Below are 18,824 nucleotides of genomic sequence, written 5' to 3'. Positions count from 1 at the left end.
TACCGTTCTCAACATTCTTTGGGTGAAGTTATGACCACGGCGCTTGTATAAAATACATTTGTAATGTAAATACACCTCATGAAAGACAGAGATTAACCAGCCTTATACATCTGGCTCTGCTTCACTTACATAAAGAAGAATTTTATCCCTGAGGTGAGATGGTTATAAATGAAGCAAACAAGTATGTCTATGAGCGGAGGAAATAACAAGGATCTAAGCATAAATTTAATTCTGATGAAGTCAGCTGAGATGTTTCCAGCAGTTGGAATCAGTGTATACCCTTTTCCCACTATGGTTACCTCATTTCATAAGATCTTCATAAAGTGCTAGAAACAATAAATGCTTGAGTACTTACAGAGGATTTCAATCTAGGAGAGCATTTAGTGGGTGGGGAGTGGGGGAAGAACATTAAGGTTCTTAAGACACGTAGGTAGGCACAATTATTTAGAGTCAAAAAGAACTCAAGAACAAATGCAACAGAAAAGTTAATACCTATTTATTTAAACCACTGGGTAAGTATTTCATTTAGGTCTATATAGAGAAAACATGCACAGAAAGGAAACTTGCAGCCCATCATGCAAAGGGACATGTGTAGATGTTCTATTCACATCTCCTAACTTTCCGCACACTTTCCTGTTCAAAGGCTCTTTTAAAAAACCTTGCCAAGTTAAAAAGAAGCAACCGTTTGGCCTTGCATAAAAACAGGACAAAGGAAAGAATTTCAGAGCATGCATAAGGTTCCTCCAGTGATTTCCTTTTAAGTACTTTTACCAAGTCCCCCCAAAGCACTTTCTTACACTTCCAGAAGTAGTTGCAGGGAAATTCCAGATCCCACCTGCAGAGTGGCAACTCAGCCAAATCAGTCAATTTTTCTAGGATTATCTTATGCCCCAGGTGATTTTTTGGGTTGGTACTTACATAAACAAAACAGTGTAATTGACTCTGCAACACTGGCTGCTGTTCTCATTCAGAACTTCAGCCTAATAGACAGCTGATGACTTCAAACAATGTTCACCATGTTACACTATGGAATGTATATTCCAGATTTACATTAAAGTTTAAGAGATATTCATTTTTAAAAGTTAGTTTATATGCTAGTTTTCTAATTCACAAAAAGCATTCAAGGTAACTAATGACGACCTCCACCACCAAAAGGCAACAAAAAACAAGGTAAAAACAAGAAAACCCAACAATGTTCAGACTTCGAGCAAACAACAACTTCATTCAAGACCTTTCAGGCTAAAATCCTCTTGATTTTAAGGAGTGTTAAAGGAATGTCAATCACACTTCTTGTGACTGAGAGTCCTACAGCTTGGGACAGAGCTTGTGACAGCAGCTGACCCCTTGAATCCCTACCAAACAAATCTCAGCTTAATACAAGTTCCTGCAAGAATTTCTCACTCGTTGACTTCAAGACCTGCAAAACCTGATATCAGTGCCTTCAAGTACTTACTGTAAAGCTGTTCAAATATTTTAAAGGTCAAAACCAGCAGACTAAATTACACCTAAAACAAACTAGCATAAGGGGGAAACTACTACCTTTATATGTTGTTGTTTTTTTAAAGCAGATCCCAGTCAACAACCAAACTGCTGCATTTTGTACCATCTGAAGTTTCTGGAACATCTTAGTGCTATTATTTCCAGTCCTCAAAAGTTTGCATCATGAAAAAGAGTACTAAATGAAATTCTTTTGAAAGATGTAGTTCTAGTTAAACCGTAGTTAGTCAGAAAGCCAGTTTCTTATTTGTAATTCATGAGGTGAGAAGCTACCTTACTATTTTAGACTGATGTACAAAATCACAAGACTGATCTTCCCATACACAAACCAGCAAATTGACAAGGACCACAAAGGTGTCTATATCCCTGAGACCAACGGAGTGCCCCTGCACGCTTAAGGCTTCAGAGATACGCCCATGCCCCATACATGACTTTCTCCATGACAGTGGCTGATGGAATCTGCCACTACTGGGTTCACCTATTGCCTGAATATTACTATGGCGTGGAGCCTTCTCTGACAGAATAGCTTTGGAATGGTGATTTTAGCGGATTCCCTTCTCCTGTTTCAGACTACCAATTTGCTCCGCCAAAATGTTCCTCTGAACCGTCAGCGTAGATTTAGGTTCGCAGAATGCTGAGGTATGTGTGTTTGGGGGCAGAACCTGCTTTCTTCTAGAGTGCACTGCTGAGGATCCAAGCCTAGAGCCAGTTTGGTGTAGTGGTTAGGAGTGCGGACTTCTAATCTGGCGAGTCGGGTTCGATTCTGCACTCCCCACATGCAGCCAGCTGGGTGACCTTGGGCTCACCATGGTGCTGATAAAACTGCTCTGACTGACCAGTGATATCAGGGCTCTCTCGGCCTCACCCACCTCACAGGGTGTCTGTTATGGGGAGAGGAAAGGGAAGGTGACAGGAAGCCGCTTTGAGCCTCTTGCGGGTAGAGAAAAGCAGCTTATAAGAACCAACTCTTCTTCTTCTAACAGAAAACTGCATGGGCCTTGCATTGCTGATGAACGCTACGTAACAGGGCCACCAACAGATAAGTGAGGGCTCCTTCCCGAAAAAAACGTGACTTTTGTTAATCAACCAAATAGGAAAAATAGGTGCCAGGTAAGGATTGAACATCCTCCAGGAAAGATGGAATGCTGACCACTCAGAATCATTTCAAGAGGAAAAGTGGCATTAGGGAGAGATCGGCCTGCTTGAGCCCTTCCAAAAGGTTTCTTCTTCTGCTCACCCAGTTGACACCAAGCACGTGCAGACTTCATCTGAATACATAAATGCACATGCACACACATTCTGGGTTCACATAAGCTGCTGGTTTATTCTTTGACCCAGAGGCAACCCTTTTGGTCCCGCGATACACGAGGCAAACAAAAACACATACAGGATGCACAAGAGAACTCACACACTGTCTTAACATTTTTATTTGCATGATGTAAACACTGAATGGAATTTAAGTGGGATGGAGTGGAACACAGAGGTTCGCATATGCCTTACAGGTGTTACAATTAGGTGATAACTGTATATTAGGTACAGCAGGTGATACGCATTTTATATTGATCACTGTATCGTCGTACACCATAGTTCAGGGTGGGCAAACTGCGGCCCTCCAGATGTCCATGGACTACAACACCCATGAGCCCCTGCCGGCTGGCAGGGGCTCATGGGAATTGTAGTCCATGGACATCTGGAGGGCCGCAGTTTGCCCACCCCTGCCATAGTTACTGAAAACTATTGCATCACTACAACTGCATCACAGGAAAACAGCTGCATTATCAAGCTGATCGTCTGGTTCAGACAAACCTTGATTTAAGGTATCCAAGCCACACACTTGCTTTGCATCCAGGGTTTCTGTTCCATCTCCTCTTGAGACTTCTCCAACGGAGGTTTGCCTTTCAAAAATGTTGTTGTTGTTGTTAACTTGGCTCCCGTTTTGCTTCAGTAGTCTGAATACCTCAGTCTCCAGTTCTCTAATCTAGGAGGAATCCATTACAAGATCAGCAAAAAAAAAAAGGGGGGGGGGAAAGAAAAATCAACCATTCTTCCTGCACCTCACCCCAGTGTGTGGACAGAGTTACTACAGGTTTCCTAACACAATCTGTGATATCCGGTCCTTTCCTGCCCAGGACATGTGGACAGACACATGGAATTCACAGCAGGGCAAACGCCCCCTTGGCCATTCTCCCCTGCTGAAAGCAGCACAGGGTGGAAGGGAGGGAAATATGAAGCCCCTTCCACCACTGCCTTATGCTTCAGACTTGATCCCCTCCATTTTTAAGTTGAATCCTGGAGAACCACCAACTGGATTCACATTTCACACATTGTGTAACGAGACCATAAGAATACAAATAAACTCAATCATTACATTGAGACCCTCTTTTCTTCCACCAAGGAAATTAAAACATTATATCTAGATTTGCAGGAAAATCTCCCTTTCAGGCACTCATCAGCTTACCGTCAGTAAGTGCGTCAATGTACCTGCTAACCGTACCATCTATATCAGTGGTCCCCAACCTGCGGGCCGTGGCCCGGTGCCGGGCCGTGAAGGCTCCCTCTCCCCGCCCCCCCCCCCCCCCGCAGTAAAAAACTTCCCAGGCCGCAAGCTTGCGGCCCGGGAAGCTTCTCACTGCGGGAGGGTGGGAAGAGGGAATCAGGGCCAGGCCACGCCCGTGAGGGCCGCGCCCGCGCATTGCGCATTCACGCATGCACAATGCGTGGGCGCGGCCCGCGGGCACAACCCACGGGCGCAGCCCAATGCCCTGCCGGTCCCCAGCCTCAGAAAGGTTGGGGACCACTGATCTATATGCTAAACACAATGGGATGCTGCATGTTACCTCATGCCCAATACAGAGATAATCTCTGTGCAGTATACAATTTAAAAATGATATTAGCTAAAACATAATTGCATTTTTAAAAACTTTTTAAAAAGGAGGCTGGAGTTGCAGTGACCTTGTACAGCTCCTTTTTGTGTCTACACAGCTGCCAGAGGACTGGGGGAAGTTTCTGCGGCTGTGGCTGCTAGGTCTGTGTAGGACAGGAATTCCCAACCAGGGTTTCCTGTAACCCTGGGGTCCCCCGAGTGGTCCCCAGAGGCCCCACAGCCTTTCCTGAAAGTTCAGGTGGCTGCTGTCACTAGATGTCACTGGAGCTCACTTCCCCTGTTGCTCTACAGGTTCTACACAAAGCAGACATAAATCATCCACTTTTGTTTTATCCTATTGACCCTTCCTAATGCTGGTCACGTCTGGTGGGAGTGCATGAGTGACGTCATGTCTGGTGACCCGGCACTTCTGGGGGCGTGGCAGGCAGGTGTGGTCAGTTGACATCACTTCTGAGGTTCCTCAAATCCTGAAAAACATTTCAGGGGTTCCTCCATGGTCAAAAATGTTGAAAAAGGCTGGTCTAGGAGATGCCAAGAGGCCAGGGGTTAAAGTGCTCCCCAGCTCAAGTCGTTGCCATGACTCCTGAGCAGCAGACCTTAACTGCCATTGAGGAAGAAGCTTCCTTTAATATGAGCCACAGTTCTTCAGGGACTCCAACAGCTCCTTTTTATAGCAATACAGTTTATTTAAAACATTTACATTGTGTATCAAGGAAGTTGGCTGCAGTTCGGAAATAAAGTCACACAGCGTAACCAAAATTACTTACACGAGCTTGTAAACCTTGAACTTCCACAAAATGAGCTTTCTCCAGTTCTTCTATCTTCTTTCTTTCAACTTCTTGTCGCTTGATAAACTCAAGTTCTCTTAAGTTACAATAAAAAAAAATCTGGTTAGAATAAAATTTTAATTTTACAGTAGATTATAATAATATATACAGTATAGATTATAATAATTATATGCGTTGCTGTGTACCAGTACTAATCTGATAATGATGCATGTGGCAGCAGGGAAGAGAAAAGTATGGAGTGGATTCTTTAAAATTAAAATAAATACATTGAAACTATACTCTAAAATAAATTTGTAGGAACATTTTCTTGTTTGTTTTATGACAACCTGTAAACTGCCACAGTTGAAATGGTGAAACCAGATAAACACTTCTTATTAAAATGTATCATGGAGGTTACGGAGTGAGGACAGGGACATCCTACAGATGGTGCTTTGAATGCCATCTAAGGAGGGGGGGGTTGTATTGATATTTTTGTGGGGTTTTAATAGTGTGTAAACTGCCACAGGCTGACTGGATCCGGAGTGGCAGTCAGACAGACAGACAGACATGGAGGTACTTCACAGTTAACTGTAATGACTGCTGGTAGGCTGAGCATTAAACCCTTCATTAAATCTTCCTTCATTTTACTGCTGCTAGTTTTATTTTTTAAGATACAGATTTAGGTATTGGGAGAGTTATAAGTAAACCTGCTTTAGTGTGTTTTACAGGACAGCTGTGTTGGCTTGCAATAGAACAATTAATTCAAGTGAGTAGCATTTTAGAGAACAAGATTTTTTGGGGGGATGGGGGCTATGATCTTTTAGGAGCCAAAGCTCCCATCATATCTGACTCTCAGAAGCTTATATCCGGAAAGTCTCTAAGGTTCTACTGAACTTGAATCTTGCTTTGCTGCTTTAGTAATTTTCTTTATTCACCATCCTGTGCAAACATGGTAGTAAACATCTTGGAAGCTCTAAGCTCTGGTTCCATTCATTCCACCATCCAAAATCACTGAATTTGCATTCCTCCCCTCTTCCAAGGCTGAAATGACTGCCCTCTATCATGTAGAACTCCTGAGCCACATCCTGTTTTATAGCTTGGTAGTCTGATAGCACAGTGAAAAATGGCATTTGCCATCCAGGCCTTTCCACCATATTTCAAAAGAGAAAACTCTGTATGATTTATATGCTCAGTATTTCCCAACTGCTTGATAACTGGGAGTCCAACTTTTTCTGGATAAAACCTGAACGCACATTTCACTTCCATGTACTGAAACACCCCACCCTCTTTTATCAACTTTAACAAACATCAGTACAGGCATGTAGTACAGGCATGTGCCCATGTCTTATGTGGCAGCATGATTTTCCAGGAGTCACACACTTGAGCATGCCCTGGCACACATTGTACTTAGGCTGCATAAATAAACAGACAGAGAAGAGACTCAACACCACCATGAATGTCCTTTGAGATCTATTATTATTATTATTATTATTATTATTATTATTATTATTATTATTATTATTATTATTATTATTATTATTATTATTATTATTATTATTATATTTCCTGCCATTCCCTGGGTAGGCTCATGGCAGATGACATTTGTCTTAAAAACCCCAATTAAAACCCCATTAAAAGACATTAAAAATCGTAACATAACATGGTGGCAGCCAATCACAATCTACTCCCACCTACCAAGGCGATAGAGAATGGGGGGAGGTAATGTATACTTCAGACCCCCGGGGGGGGCAACGCTCTACCTTGCAGACCCCAGCCTCAACCATAAACCTGGCAGAAGAGCTCCGTTTACATTTTCTAATGTATGTATACCTTTAGCATAATCCAAAACAGTTACTGGCCATTCCTCTAGTGGCTTGATTTGGACTGCCTTGTTCTCATGTGCTCAGCTGCCAAAAGCTTTCATTCCCAAAAGCGGAAGGGAGAGGCAATGAAGGACCAGGAGAGTGAGCAGGAAAGAGAAGCATGACTTTTGCCACTTGATCACCACCAATGCCTCCTATGACTTCTGAGAACGAATCTGTCCCATGGCCAGCTGTCCCACAGGGACAATGGAAAGAAGGAGGCAGTTCACTGGCTGGGGTCACCAAGATTTGTGGATTCTTCTCAGTTCCCCTCTGTGTTCTGTGTTGCCTGATTAGGATCAGAAACATGTGGAGAAGGGGCTTCCTTCCTGGCACCATTTCCCCAACCTGAAAACTCCAAGAGGACAGAATTCAGAGAAAACCACATGTCCTCCCTGGACTATTTCAGGTCAAGAAAATGGTGTAGGGTAGAAGGTTGAAATCATATCCCCCTCAATTCCGACTGGGCGCAGCTCATATAGGAATTGAGAAGAAATTACAACTCCCATGTGATTGTGTTGCATGTGATGCAACGTGAGAACCCCAGACCAAACCTGTATACTACGTAATGTGTAAAGACGTATGAGCTGTATACAACCTAACTCACACCTCAGCACATGGGCTGCTAACTTACTTTTGCTGGAAGTCCTTAATCAGTTTCTTGGCTTTGTTGTATTTCTTCTCCAGGGCCTGGTACTGGCTCTGAGTCTCCTTCAGGTGTTCGTTGACAGTGTGGCACAGGGTTTGCGCCTCGATCCAGTAGCTCTCGAGTTTCATCATCCTGTCCTTATTCTCCTCAATGTTCTGCTGAAGCTGATTCTTCTCTAGCTCCCACCGCACTTTCTCATTCTCGGCAGCTTGTAGCTACACAGAGCGACAAAGAGGCTTTTACATTCAGCGCTGGCGAGCGATACGACAGGTCCACAACAGAAGCACATTATTATTGCTGTTATTAAGCATGCTTTATTAACATGCACAGAGCTGCAACCTAGAGCGCTAAAGCACGATTCAGTTCCTCCTCCCAGTCTCCCTCCCCAAATCTCCAGGAGTTTCCCAGCTTGGAGCTGGCAAGCCCGTCCCCTCATCCACCACTGTGCTCAAAGGAGACCCGACAACGCTAACTGTTAGCCATGCGCCAAACCAGGAGAAGAGATCTGAAGTGGCTACAAAAGTCCACCCACATCCATTTTTATTAATCTGATACGAAGCGTTTAGGTTCATAAAGGAGGGGGAGAAATAAATTATCCCGCAGATTAATTTATTTAGAAAAATAAACATTCTAGTTTGCATGTCCGGCTCCAAAACACTTGCACTTAAAACTTTAAAAAAACTTACAACCCCCCCTCCCCTCTCAATTCAAAATAAGTAAAGGTTAAACAATTTAGTTTTAAAGCACTGCATTATCAAAGCGTGGCAAAATGAGTGCCCCCTCAAGGTTCTAGGCTCATTCATATAATAAACACAACTGTATTTACTAAGGCAATACGGCAGCATCTATAAGAATCAGTTCTGAGTTAATTGTCTCATCCCCCTCCCTCCCCCCGTGAAAAAAGGACAATAAAACCTCATGCTTCCCAGAACCAAATCAGCAAGCAGCAATTTCTCCCAGATGGGAGAAACAAATGCTTTAGTATTTCCTTCCAAAGATGTTTGCAGTCTAATGCAAAAGGAGTAAAAATGTCATATGCGACGGCAGCTATTTCCTTGCAGTATTAATCTCCCTGATCCCACTGAGGCTTGCACCAAACAGCTGGCACCAAAACAAGCTCAATGGAACCATGTCACCTCTTCATCATTGCGATCTCTCAATAAGACTTACTTTTCCTTCTGCCTCCTGTTGGATGCACAGCCTACGTCAGCTGAAAATGAGAACATCACCATTTAGTACCCAGCAACGGTCCTTACCTTTGTCTTCAGCTTTTGAATCTCAGCTTCGGTGACTGCATGTTTGATTTGCAACTGAAAATGGAAACCACAAAGCAAATTAAGTGAGCTGCAAGTGCGAAGGCTCCAGTGTTTTCAAAAGAGACAGCCACCTGAATCCTGTAGCACGCAGCAGAAGGCCCACAAAAGTGCTGCAGTGCAGTAGACTGTAAATTAAAATATCCGGCTTGGAAAATGACTCAGTCTATGCAAGTTAATTAAAGAAAGCATTTGCTGGCTGGCCACTCGGAACGTCAGTTCAGTACAGATCCCATCTGCCCGGGCAACTCAAAATGTCTTGGAGGACAAGGAAGAAATACCAGTTGTTATAGTCAGTGCAGTGGCTGGCCTGGATGTGAATATCCCACTGGGCACAAGTATTCTTAGAAAGCCTCACTGCGCGGATTAAGCTGGCTTGTCACAGAGGGCAGCTAACTCAGAGAAGAGGCGATTACAGGGCTCTAATACCACAGAGGAGATGACATTCCCACCTGCTGCAACAAAAAAACTCAACCTACGTTTTAACCAACAGGGAAAGGCTTGAGGATAACAGCTACCTTTGGGGGGGGGGGGTGAGGGAAAGCCACACCGGAGAATTTACAACTCAAAACCATTATTGCAGCGTAAGGCTCCATACTTAAGGCTCAGTTTAGACAAAATACCACACTAGGGCTCGCCATAACTATGATTACCCTGTGAAACCAGGATTCAGGCAACATTTCAAATCCTGTTTCACTTTGACCCAAGTTGGTTTAATCATCTTTGCTCAGGGCAGACATTGCCCTTGTCAGGAAATGCACAAGGACTGGCACTAGAATTAAACCAAAATGCTTCTAGATTCAGGCGGGTAGCCATGCTGGCCTGAGTCCAGTGGCCCTTCCGCTGGACTCAAATTCTGTTTCAAAATGCTTGTGTTTGTAGATCTCTTGCAAGCACAGTTAAAATTAACAGTTTAATCAAGATTTAATGTTGGCTTCAGATCCTGGTTTGATGGACCCCAACAAAATTAAAGTTACCAAGGTTAGCTTAATGAACGCATGGTTTTACATAATGTCTAAACCAGGTCTTATTGTCCAATCTATGATTTAAAACCAAAGCCTGCCTCTGAATCTTGATATTTCAAGACTTTATTCACAATAAGAAAAAAGGTGGTGGTTATTATTTTTTTGCAATCTATACCATTACATCCTGCCCCATCCTTCTGATCCACCACTGTACAAGAACGGATCCCGTACGTGTGGTCATTTTCAACACATGACACCAAATCGTAGATCTCCATTCCACCACACCAGTGTAAACTGCTCAAAATAGTTGTTCTGCAGCAGCACAGTGAAATGGATGGAACGATGTGACGAACTGTGGCACACAAACAGTTTCTATCCTCTCTCCAATTGTGCCTGAAAAACAACTTTATGTTCAAGTGAACTTTATTTAGTATGTTCAGAAAGTAACATAACAATAATCATTTTCCCCAACTAGTTTTGGCTCAGGAACAGACAGTGTTTTACTGTGTTCAGACAGGTTTCCTATTACAAATATAGGAAGCAAACAGGGGTCACTTGAGCCAAAAACAACACAACAGACTCCACCAGATTGCAAGCTTCAGCAAGGCTGCCTGCATATCAAAAAGAATACTCTTGACACTGAAAAAGCTTCCTAAAAATCATGAAGTTGTTTTCCAACATAATACATGAGTGTGCATGTCACTGCTAACTGAATTAAGATATTAGGTAGGAGGACCTAGGGGATTTTAAGACCCTTTCCTTTGTTCTTCAGAGGCAAAGACAAAAATAAATGACTATCCTACTGACTTCAAGGCCATTTCTAGAACAATAGGGAACAGATCAGGAGCAGCGGTATTCTCAGTCAGAAGACAATAACATATTATGGGCTGCAAGGATACCAGAGTAACGAGATGAACATGGACTGTTTGTTAAACATCACTCCCCCATTGGCCACTTAGGGCACCTACTACCAAGCATCGAGGGGAGGAGGAGAATGTGGAGAAAGCTCAACTTAGATGTTACCATACAGGCTTGATAGCAAAGAGCCCCTCAAGAGCCTTACTTACTCACTTATTTATTGATGTGGAACACATCTACTGGCGCACTCCCTGTAACGGAAATGATAACGGACTTGATGTCCGTTGTACTGCCCCAGGGAGTGTGCCAGTAGATGACGGCTGGGGAGGCCCAGCATTGAGCCCCACTTGATGTGCCCCTACCCATCTTCTACGGCCACTCCCACCCTCAGGAGAGTAGGGATGGCCTTGGAAGACAGGCAGCGACACAGCCAGTGGGGCTCGGTGCTGGGCCTCACCAGGTGCTGCCTCAGCCATTATGAGGAATGTGTTTGATTCAATTGCCTTTGTGGATCTTGTAAATCAAAATTACACACAGAGTTAAAGGGTTTTGGTTTTTTTACATAAGAACAAGTATGTTACACATTAAGTCAGCCTTCCTCAGCTTTTTTACCCCTGAGAAATCTCTGAAACATTCTTCAGGCTTCGAGAAATCCCAGATGAGATGTGATTGTGCAGAATATGGTTGGGAAGCAGAGCTATGTACATGCCCACCTAGGGCCCCTCCTCTTCCCACCACCCCAGGGCTATCACTGCCCATTTTGTGAGGGAAGGGTAGGTCAACATGACCATACATGGTCACATGGCCCAATAAATGTTTAACAAATTTTAAAAATGTAGAGAAAATTAACTCCCATCCATTTGGGAAACCCTTCCAGGGTTTCATGAAAGCCTGGCTGAAAAATCCAGGATTAAGTGGTAGAGGATTGCTGAAGCCCCCCCCCCCCATATCTTACTGTTTTTCAGGTTCTCTTTTTCAGCTGGGCTCTTTCTATTTCCAGGGCTCAGTTGCAGACAGGCACTTTAAGTCATGGAGCACAGCAAGGTTAAAGAAGATATGGGATGAAGAAGTTATGGCTCCTTTCACCCACAATTTCATGCAAAAAATAGATCCCTGCATACCTTGAACAGGAGGTACAGGAGTGAATAAATACACATGGCTGACCTACCATGTCTAGCTTAGCCGTATGATATAGGAGATGACGTAGTTATTCCAGACATATCTTCCATCTGACTTCACTGAGGAACTAACAGCATCTTCCAATCATGACCTATTTTGGAATCTAAAGCCATCTGGCCCAAACTAATGACATACTTCTTTTTTCCAGACGATGATTGTTCTTAAGAAAATATGGTCAAGTACACTGTACAGCAATATTCACTTGTGGAGATGTTGCTTTTTGAGTATAAAATAAAGCCCAAGACATTAACTCTGCATTTAGAAGTTGAGTATTTTAAATGTATTATTTACCTTCTTAGATTCTGTGGTAAAAGCACAGCTGACAAGGATAGCCAGATAGTTGTCAGCCAGCTTAACAGTAAAGAGAAGCTGAATAAAATTATAGCTGATTCTCTGGCACCAAGCCCTTGACCACTTACTCACAAGTAATTCTACTGCAATCAACAAAGCCACCTTGGAAAGCCGTTTTGAAAAAGCAGCTTTTGTTCTTATAAATAGCATAAGTGTGTTTGCAGATCACTATCAAAACAGCAGTACATGACCCTTTCCTGCAACAGATTGTTTAAAAGACCTGGTAAAATTTGTCTCACTCAGCTCATGCCATTTGCATACATTGATTTTACAAGCCAGTGGGAAATCAATTCAGATCATTCAGAGACAGGAGCCCAGATCACTGAACAAACGAGATGACGTGGATCAATACCGTCTGAATATGAGTGTCAAGCTCTCCAGACTCACCTCTTTGAATTTGTGAGCCAATTTGCTGGTGTCCAGTTCTGTTGGGGAAAACATGTCATCGTTTTCGGGAAGCTCAAACACTTCAATGGCCATATCGCCTCCTGGAAGGATGGGTCCCATATCATCATCATCTTCATCCGTTGCGTATTCTCCTGTCTTAGTAGCAGAGAATTAAAGCATTTATGTGATCCTCTGTCATCAATGACAGATACGGCATTACAATTTACAAAACCATTCTATGCTGCAAATAAGACAAATAAGTTAAACAAAGAGAGAGGAGCATGGCGCAAGGGGTAGAATCTTTTAGAGAAGATGAACAGCTTAGAAAATAAGCTTTAAAAATTATGTACTTAAAAAAATTATGCCCTTTTCCTGAACAGCTTAGAGAGAAAAGGCATACTCACATGGCTTTTATCACTTATAACATTTTGTGAAGTGTGGCCCGTCCTTCCTCCAAGGTTACCCTAAATTCTTTTTAAAACAACCTTACTGGACAGAGGACCAGTTTATGCACTGCCCTTTCAAATAATGAATATCATGTACAGAAACCTCTCTGCACCTCTAACAGCCAATGGATTGGACCCCAACTTTAGCTAGGGAGACTTATTTTGTCCTTAACTTTGGCTTGCAACTCTAATTAGTTAAGTGTCCAACTTCCTCTTTTCTTGCTGAAAAGACAAGGAAATTACTGCCCTGCTCATGCACATGATGATGCTTACTCTCCTCCTCAGTGAAGTTGTCTCAGAACAGTTGCATACATCACCATATTGGCTTCTCCTAGAAAAATGGCAATATGAAAAGCAGGCTTCAAGCCTTCAGTGAGGGATACAACTTGCGGGTTCTTCTCAATATTTGCAAGCGCGATAACCGATTTTGATTGAGATGGCAACATGTATGGAGAGGGAGCTTCAGCCTCTCATGCCCCCCATTTTCCCAACTGTCGTGAGGGGGGCACTGTTTGGCAAACTAGAGAAACTCCCATATTCCGTAGGATACATGTAGATTTCCCTATGGGCCAAAGTATCCCCATCAGTCTATTTCATATTAATACATGGCATAGGGAGGGGGACAATGAAGCCCCTTCACTATGTATGCCATGACCTCAATCAAAAACAGCCATTGTACATGCAGACATTGAGCGGAATCTACAGCTCTCATCTGACTTCTAAGTCAGAGACCCCAGACCCAGCATTTGTACTCTATAATGTGTGAATCATCTACTGTTGCAGGTGAACCAAGAATTAAAAAACTGCTTGCTCCCCTTAATTACTATCATTCTTGTCTGTCCATGGTTCTGTCCAATTTTAATGTATCCATTTAGCCAAGGTCTAGCCTAACTTACACAAGTAGGTAAGACCCTATTTTTGACACTTCCAAGTCACAAGAGCATGAAGGGTAGAAGAGGCAATGTTGGAAATCATCATGTCCCCTCTTAGCTTTAAAGTTTCGCCTTTGCAGTATTGCCCACCAGACCTTATAGATTCTACTTCTTGTTTAAACTCCACAGAGGTTACTATGAAAATCAGTTCAGAAGGTTGTTTTAGCATGGTTAGGCTAGAATGTCATTTCTACCGGATAAAAAAAAGCAAATCAATACATAGTTTCACTGAAGAACTCCCATTTATAAAGTTCAACTAAAGACCCAACCAGGCATCAGAGAATGTATAGCTGCCACTGGCACTCTCCAATATAATCTAATAAACAATATGTATGATGTGAGGTCCTTACTTTCAGGGAATTCCCCATCCATAGTCCAATTCACTCAGTTCCTTTTGCAGGGGGGTGAGGAAACAGTATATGTTTTCCTTTATGAGACTATTCAAAGGAGATGTAAAGTAGGTACATGAATTGGTAGTAGTAATTTGTTTTTGCTCACAACAGTTAAAATACATTTCCCAGTCTCAGGATTCTCTAGTAGCATCTAACTTGCTTCAATGAAACTGTGTAAAGGTTTCCAGGGTACCCTCAAGCAATCTTCCACCTTCTAGGCTAAACAAATCTAGTTAACTCCAACCCAAATTATCTCAGACAAATGCAGGAAATATCTCAACATGGGATCTTCTCTTTCTTCTCTGAAGGACTGCAGCATTAGTAGCAGTTAAGAAATTGGGCTAATTTAAAAAGCAGTTTATTAAATTGTATTAAGTACCTAGTATAGCAGTGGTTCTCAACCTTCCTAATGCTGACCCTTTAATACAGTTGTTTCTCATGTTCTGGTGATCCCCAACCATAAAATTCTGCAAGTATTCATAAATTAAACAAAAGCTGACCAATGGCATGAAGATCCATTGGTCATGATTGTATATAAATTGTTTTCCCCCCAGAGTTTCTCAGTTCTGTTCTGCCTCGTGTCCCACCATGCCGATCTCACTCTTTTCCGCCTGCAGGAGGAGCGGCAACAGTAGTGCCCCCCTAGCTGCTCATCCTGCTGCGATCCCTATGAAAGGGTCGTTTGACCCCCAAAGGGGTCCCAACCCCCGGGTTGAGAACCACTGTAGTACAGCAAGTGACAAAACAGAGACAAACGATCTTAACAAACCTTTTTAAGATAACAGCTGTTATTTTTACTGTAGTTGTCTAAGATTCCATGAAATTCTCTCTCAGTGCTCTAAAAGATTTGACAACAAATATTAAATAACAGCTCTCCTGTGCAATAATATTATGGTCTATAATGTCATGTATTCTGCTTACCCTTTACAATTATCCAGTGGATAATTACACACAAACCAAAGACCCAAAGATTGCTGTATGGTTTTTTGGAGGGCCATGGGGTAAGCAGAGCTCTAACAACAATTTTACATTTAGGAAAAATGTCTGGATCCTAAAAGAACAATTAAGTGATAGTCACATCAGATGGGCTGCAAAATAGTAATTTTACCAAGACTCTGTTGCCACACATATGGCCCAAAATACACCAGAACAGTTGCTAGATTTGAACAATAAGATCATGGAGGACACTAGAGAAAGAGCTCTTAGCTTAACATGCCAAAAGGCTAGTTTAAAGACCCAGAATAGGAAAGCATCTGAGTGGGACAAGAAACAAATAAGTAGCACAATGACATGGCTTGTAGAGATAGAACAGAAGGCATATAGCTTGCATCAATAGATACTATGTGTACAGCCTTAGGTGCAGAAGTGCTTGAGAACCGCAAAATGTCCAACTTCATAGAAGTGAAGATATAGTTCAAAGAGGAGGTGTATTGGCTGATGAAGGCAAAAAAAAAAGAAAAGAGGTGTCCACTCAAAAGAACTATTGTTGCCATGGTTGCCATGATCCCTACGCCTTCTTACTGCAAGAAAATTCCCTGTCGCTGGTTGTTTAATTGTTAAGATTTATTTTTCTCTATTTATTGTTTAAATAAAACAATTTATGTATGTATTTTTGGTTGCCATCTCATTCTTCTGCAAGAAAATCCCTTGTTTTTGTTTAATTATAAAGGTTTGATTTTTCACTTTCTTCAGTTGGTATATGATCTCTGTATGATTTTTTTGTACTGATTTATGTCAGTTAAAAGTTTTTGGAGACATTAGTTTGAGTGGGCAATGCTTTTTTGGGGGGGAGGGGCTTTTTTTTTTGAAGTGAGGTTCCCTTTCTCTGTGGTTTTTTATAATGCTTTTTCCTATGGTAAGCTATCCTGAATTCTGCAAAGGTGGCTAATAAATGTTTTAAATGAATGAGTATATAAATGAACAAATAAATTCATAAGTTTGAAAAATCCTGTAATAATTTTTAAAAAATAGATGTTAAGATAGAAAGTAGCAAGAGTGAACTAACAATTTTTATAGACTATAAGAAGATACTCAGGCATGTTGTTTAAAGTTATAGTTAAGCCAAGAATGTGCATTCTTATCAAGTGGAGGCAGCTAGCTATTGCTAGGTGATATTAAAAACATAAATGCGAGAAGCCAAATTGACAGGTACTTCTCAGAAAGGGCTACTTGCTTATTTTTGAGTACAAGATTTGTATGGACTCAGGTAATTGTTTGCCTTGAATTATCTATGTAGCCGTAATGGATGGCGGTAACCTTTTCTGTTGTTAGGCAATGTTAAAAATACAATAAATTTATGTTTTAATAAGATACTAAAATAACTTTAATTTTAAAGATTGAAATAGTTTTTACAAAAGATTAAAATGGAAGCAGAGATTCTTTAATAGTATCACTCATGTACTAGACCCATCACAAACCTAAAATGTTGTTAAGATACACCTCTGGCCAGGAATTAAATGAACTGATACAGGAAAGCTAACTAGATGCCCGGAGGTTTATAAGTGCCTGCTAGATCTGAATCAGGCCTGACATACTGGGCCAGAATCTATTATGCACAGTACACAAGTTCGAGCTAGAGCACTGGGTCAAATTTATACAATGGTAGTTGATTCAACAGACAATCTGTTAAGTCACAGTGACCGCTTATGCACTGAGAACTTCACTGCCCCACCTACCATGCAGGAGCACAAATAGAGGGCAGCTGAGGTGCATCAGTCCAAATGCTCCCCCGTGTGGGTGCAGGAAGAGATGGGCAACCTGCCACGACTAAAACTCAAGCCTGCAGCCTGGCATGAAACCTCTAGTGCATAAACGGTCTGTGAGTTTTAAGGAAATAAGAATGAAAGAAACCGATACGCAAGGCAATGGCTGAAAAATGTACATTCTGAAAAATGAAGAGGTGGGCAAATAGGATTTAGTACATGGGTTTTAGTATGATTGCAAGCTAGTTCATATTCACGTAGATTTGAAAGAGCATAGACTTAAATACAGAACTTGCCAATTAGTATATAACATATAATATATATTATATATAAAAACCATGTGTCGTGCCATATGAGTGTGCGTGGGAGCTGCAAAAATATGTATCATAGATGTAACTATCTCCTTTCCACACATTCAAAACTAATTGCAGGGCGATAAAAATAATCCTCTTCCTGGAGAGAAAATAGTGCCGCTGTGTATTAACAAGTCCCACTCCTAATATAGGCAATATAATCTTCAACAAGAAACAAAAGTATTCTCCTACAAGAAACAAACAAACAAACAAACAAAAAAAGAACACTGCCTGTTTTCTCTGTCTACACAGCAAGGGGAATGCGATAGGATCTGTGAAAGCCCTGGCTTGTTCCTGTTATCATCCTAGGCAGAACCTTAGAGGCCAAGTACTGCCTGCAAAGGGCTTGAAATTTCCCCTAATGGGAAATTCTTAGGCAGTGCCTGGGGACACACATCACTTCTTAGTTTGCCCTTGTTGATTTGATGTAGAAAATATCTTTATAGATGGGTTGTACGCAGTGGCAAGCGAGGTTATATAAGCAGGAGTTGAGAACGAAGAAGCTCTCTGGCACAGTAAACACAAATAGCTGCTACATCAGATACATTCACAAGAAACATTTACCATGCAAAACTGGCAAGGTAAACCGTCTTGCAGCTTCTGTATCAAATGAAGGAAGGCCAACATATGATTCAGCCACAATGGTTGTAAAAGTCAGGGCTCCCTCAGTTCGTTGGTTCGTTCAGTCCGTCTGTCTATAATTCAGTTTATATCCCGCCTGTCGCTTGCGTCCCGGCATGGCTAACAACATTTTAAATTACAATACAGTTTAACAACTGTAAGTAATAAAACAGTTCCCATTAAAACATAAACAGTAAACAAGAAACATCCAGCAGCTGATAAAGTACAAAGTTCTATCCGCCTTGCTCTCAGGGGTGGGGACATCCGATTACCCGGTTAATGATGTTGCCATGAAGACGTGTATATTTGTGGGGAGGTGTATATAGGGGAAGGCCCATCAGTTTAGCAGTTCTGGCAGCCACTTTCCAAATTAGTGAGGATTGGAACATTTAAAACAGGGGTAGTCAAACTGCGGCCCTCCAGATGTCCATGGACTACAATTCCCAGAAGCCCCTGCCAGCATTCGCTGGCAGGGGCTCCTGGGAATTGTAGTCCATGGACATCTGGAGGGCCGCAGTTTGACTACCCCTGATTTAAAAGATCTAAGCAGAGTTCACAGGATTGGTTATAAGGATCTGAGAAGAATACAAGACAGACTCAAACACACGTAAGGAACAATAGGTATTCCTAGTTGCTATTTAGGAGACCAGTTATTTGTTGTAAACC

At 42.0% G+C, this 18,824-nt stretch overlaps 1 protein-coding gene across 11 annotated transcripts in view; it reads right to left on the bottom strand.

Annotated features, from left to right (window-relative positions):
- Positions 1-18,824, bottom strand: part of PPP1R9A (protein phosphatase 1 regulatory subunit 9A) — a 135,429-nt gene that overhangs the window by 25,179 nt on the left and 91,426 nt on the right. For 7 of the 11 annotated variants that reach the window (XM_077304526.1, XM_077304527.1, XM_077304525.1 and 4 more), the window contains exons 7-12: positions 15,252-15,320; positions 12,713-12,868; positions 8,916-8,969; positions 7,645-7,874; positions 5,149-5,245; positions 3,304-3,475 (exon numbers count right to left, since the gene is read on the bottom strand). In XM_077304526.1, coding sequence (XP_077160641.1) covers positions 3,304-3,475; positions 5,149-5,245; positions 7,645-7,874; positions 8,916-8,969; positions 12,713-12,868; positions 15,252-15,320 — 778 coding nt within the window. The remainder of the gene's footprint in view (positions 1-3,303; positions 3,476-5,148; positions 5,246-7,644; positions 7,875-8,915; positions 8,970-12,712; positions 12,869-15,251; positions 15,321-18,824) is intronic. The other 4 variants (XM_077304530.1, XM_077304536.1, XM_077304534.1 and 1 more) reach the window with 1 other exon arrangement.

Source organism: Paroedura picta, chromosome 11, assembly GCF_049243985.1.
Source record: "Paroedura picta isolate Pp20150507F chromosome 11, Ppicta_v3.0, whole genome shotgun sequence".
NCBI lineage: Eukaryota > Metazoa > Chordata > Lepidosauria > Squamata > Gekkonidae > Paroedura > Paroedura picta.
This window is presented reverse-complemented; position numbering and strand designations above follow the sequence as displayed.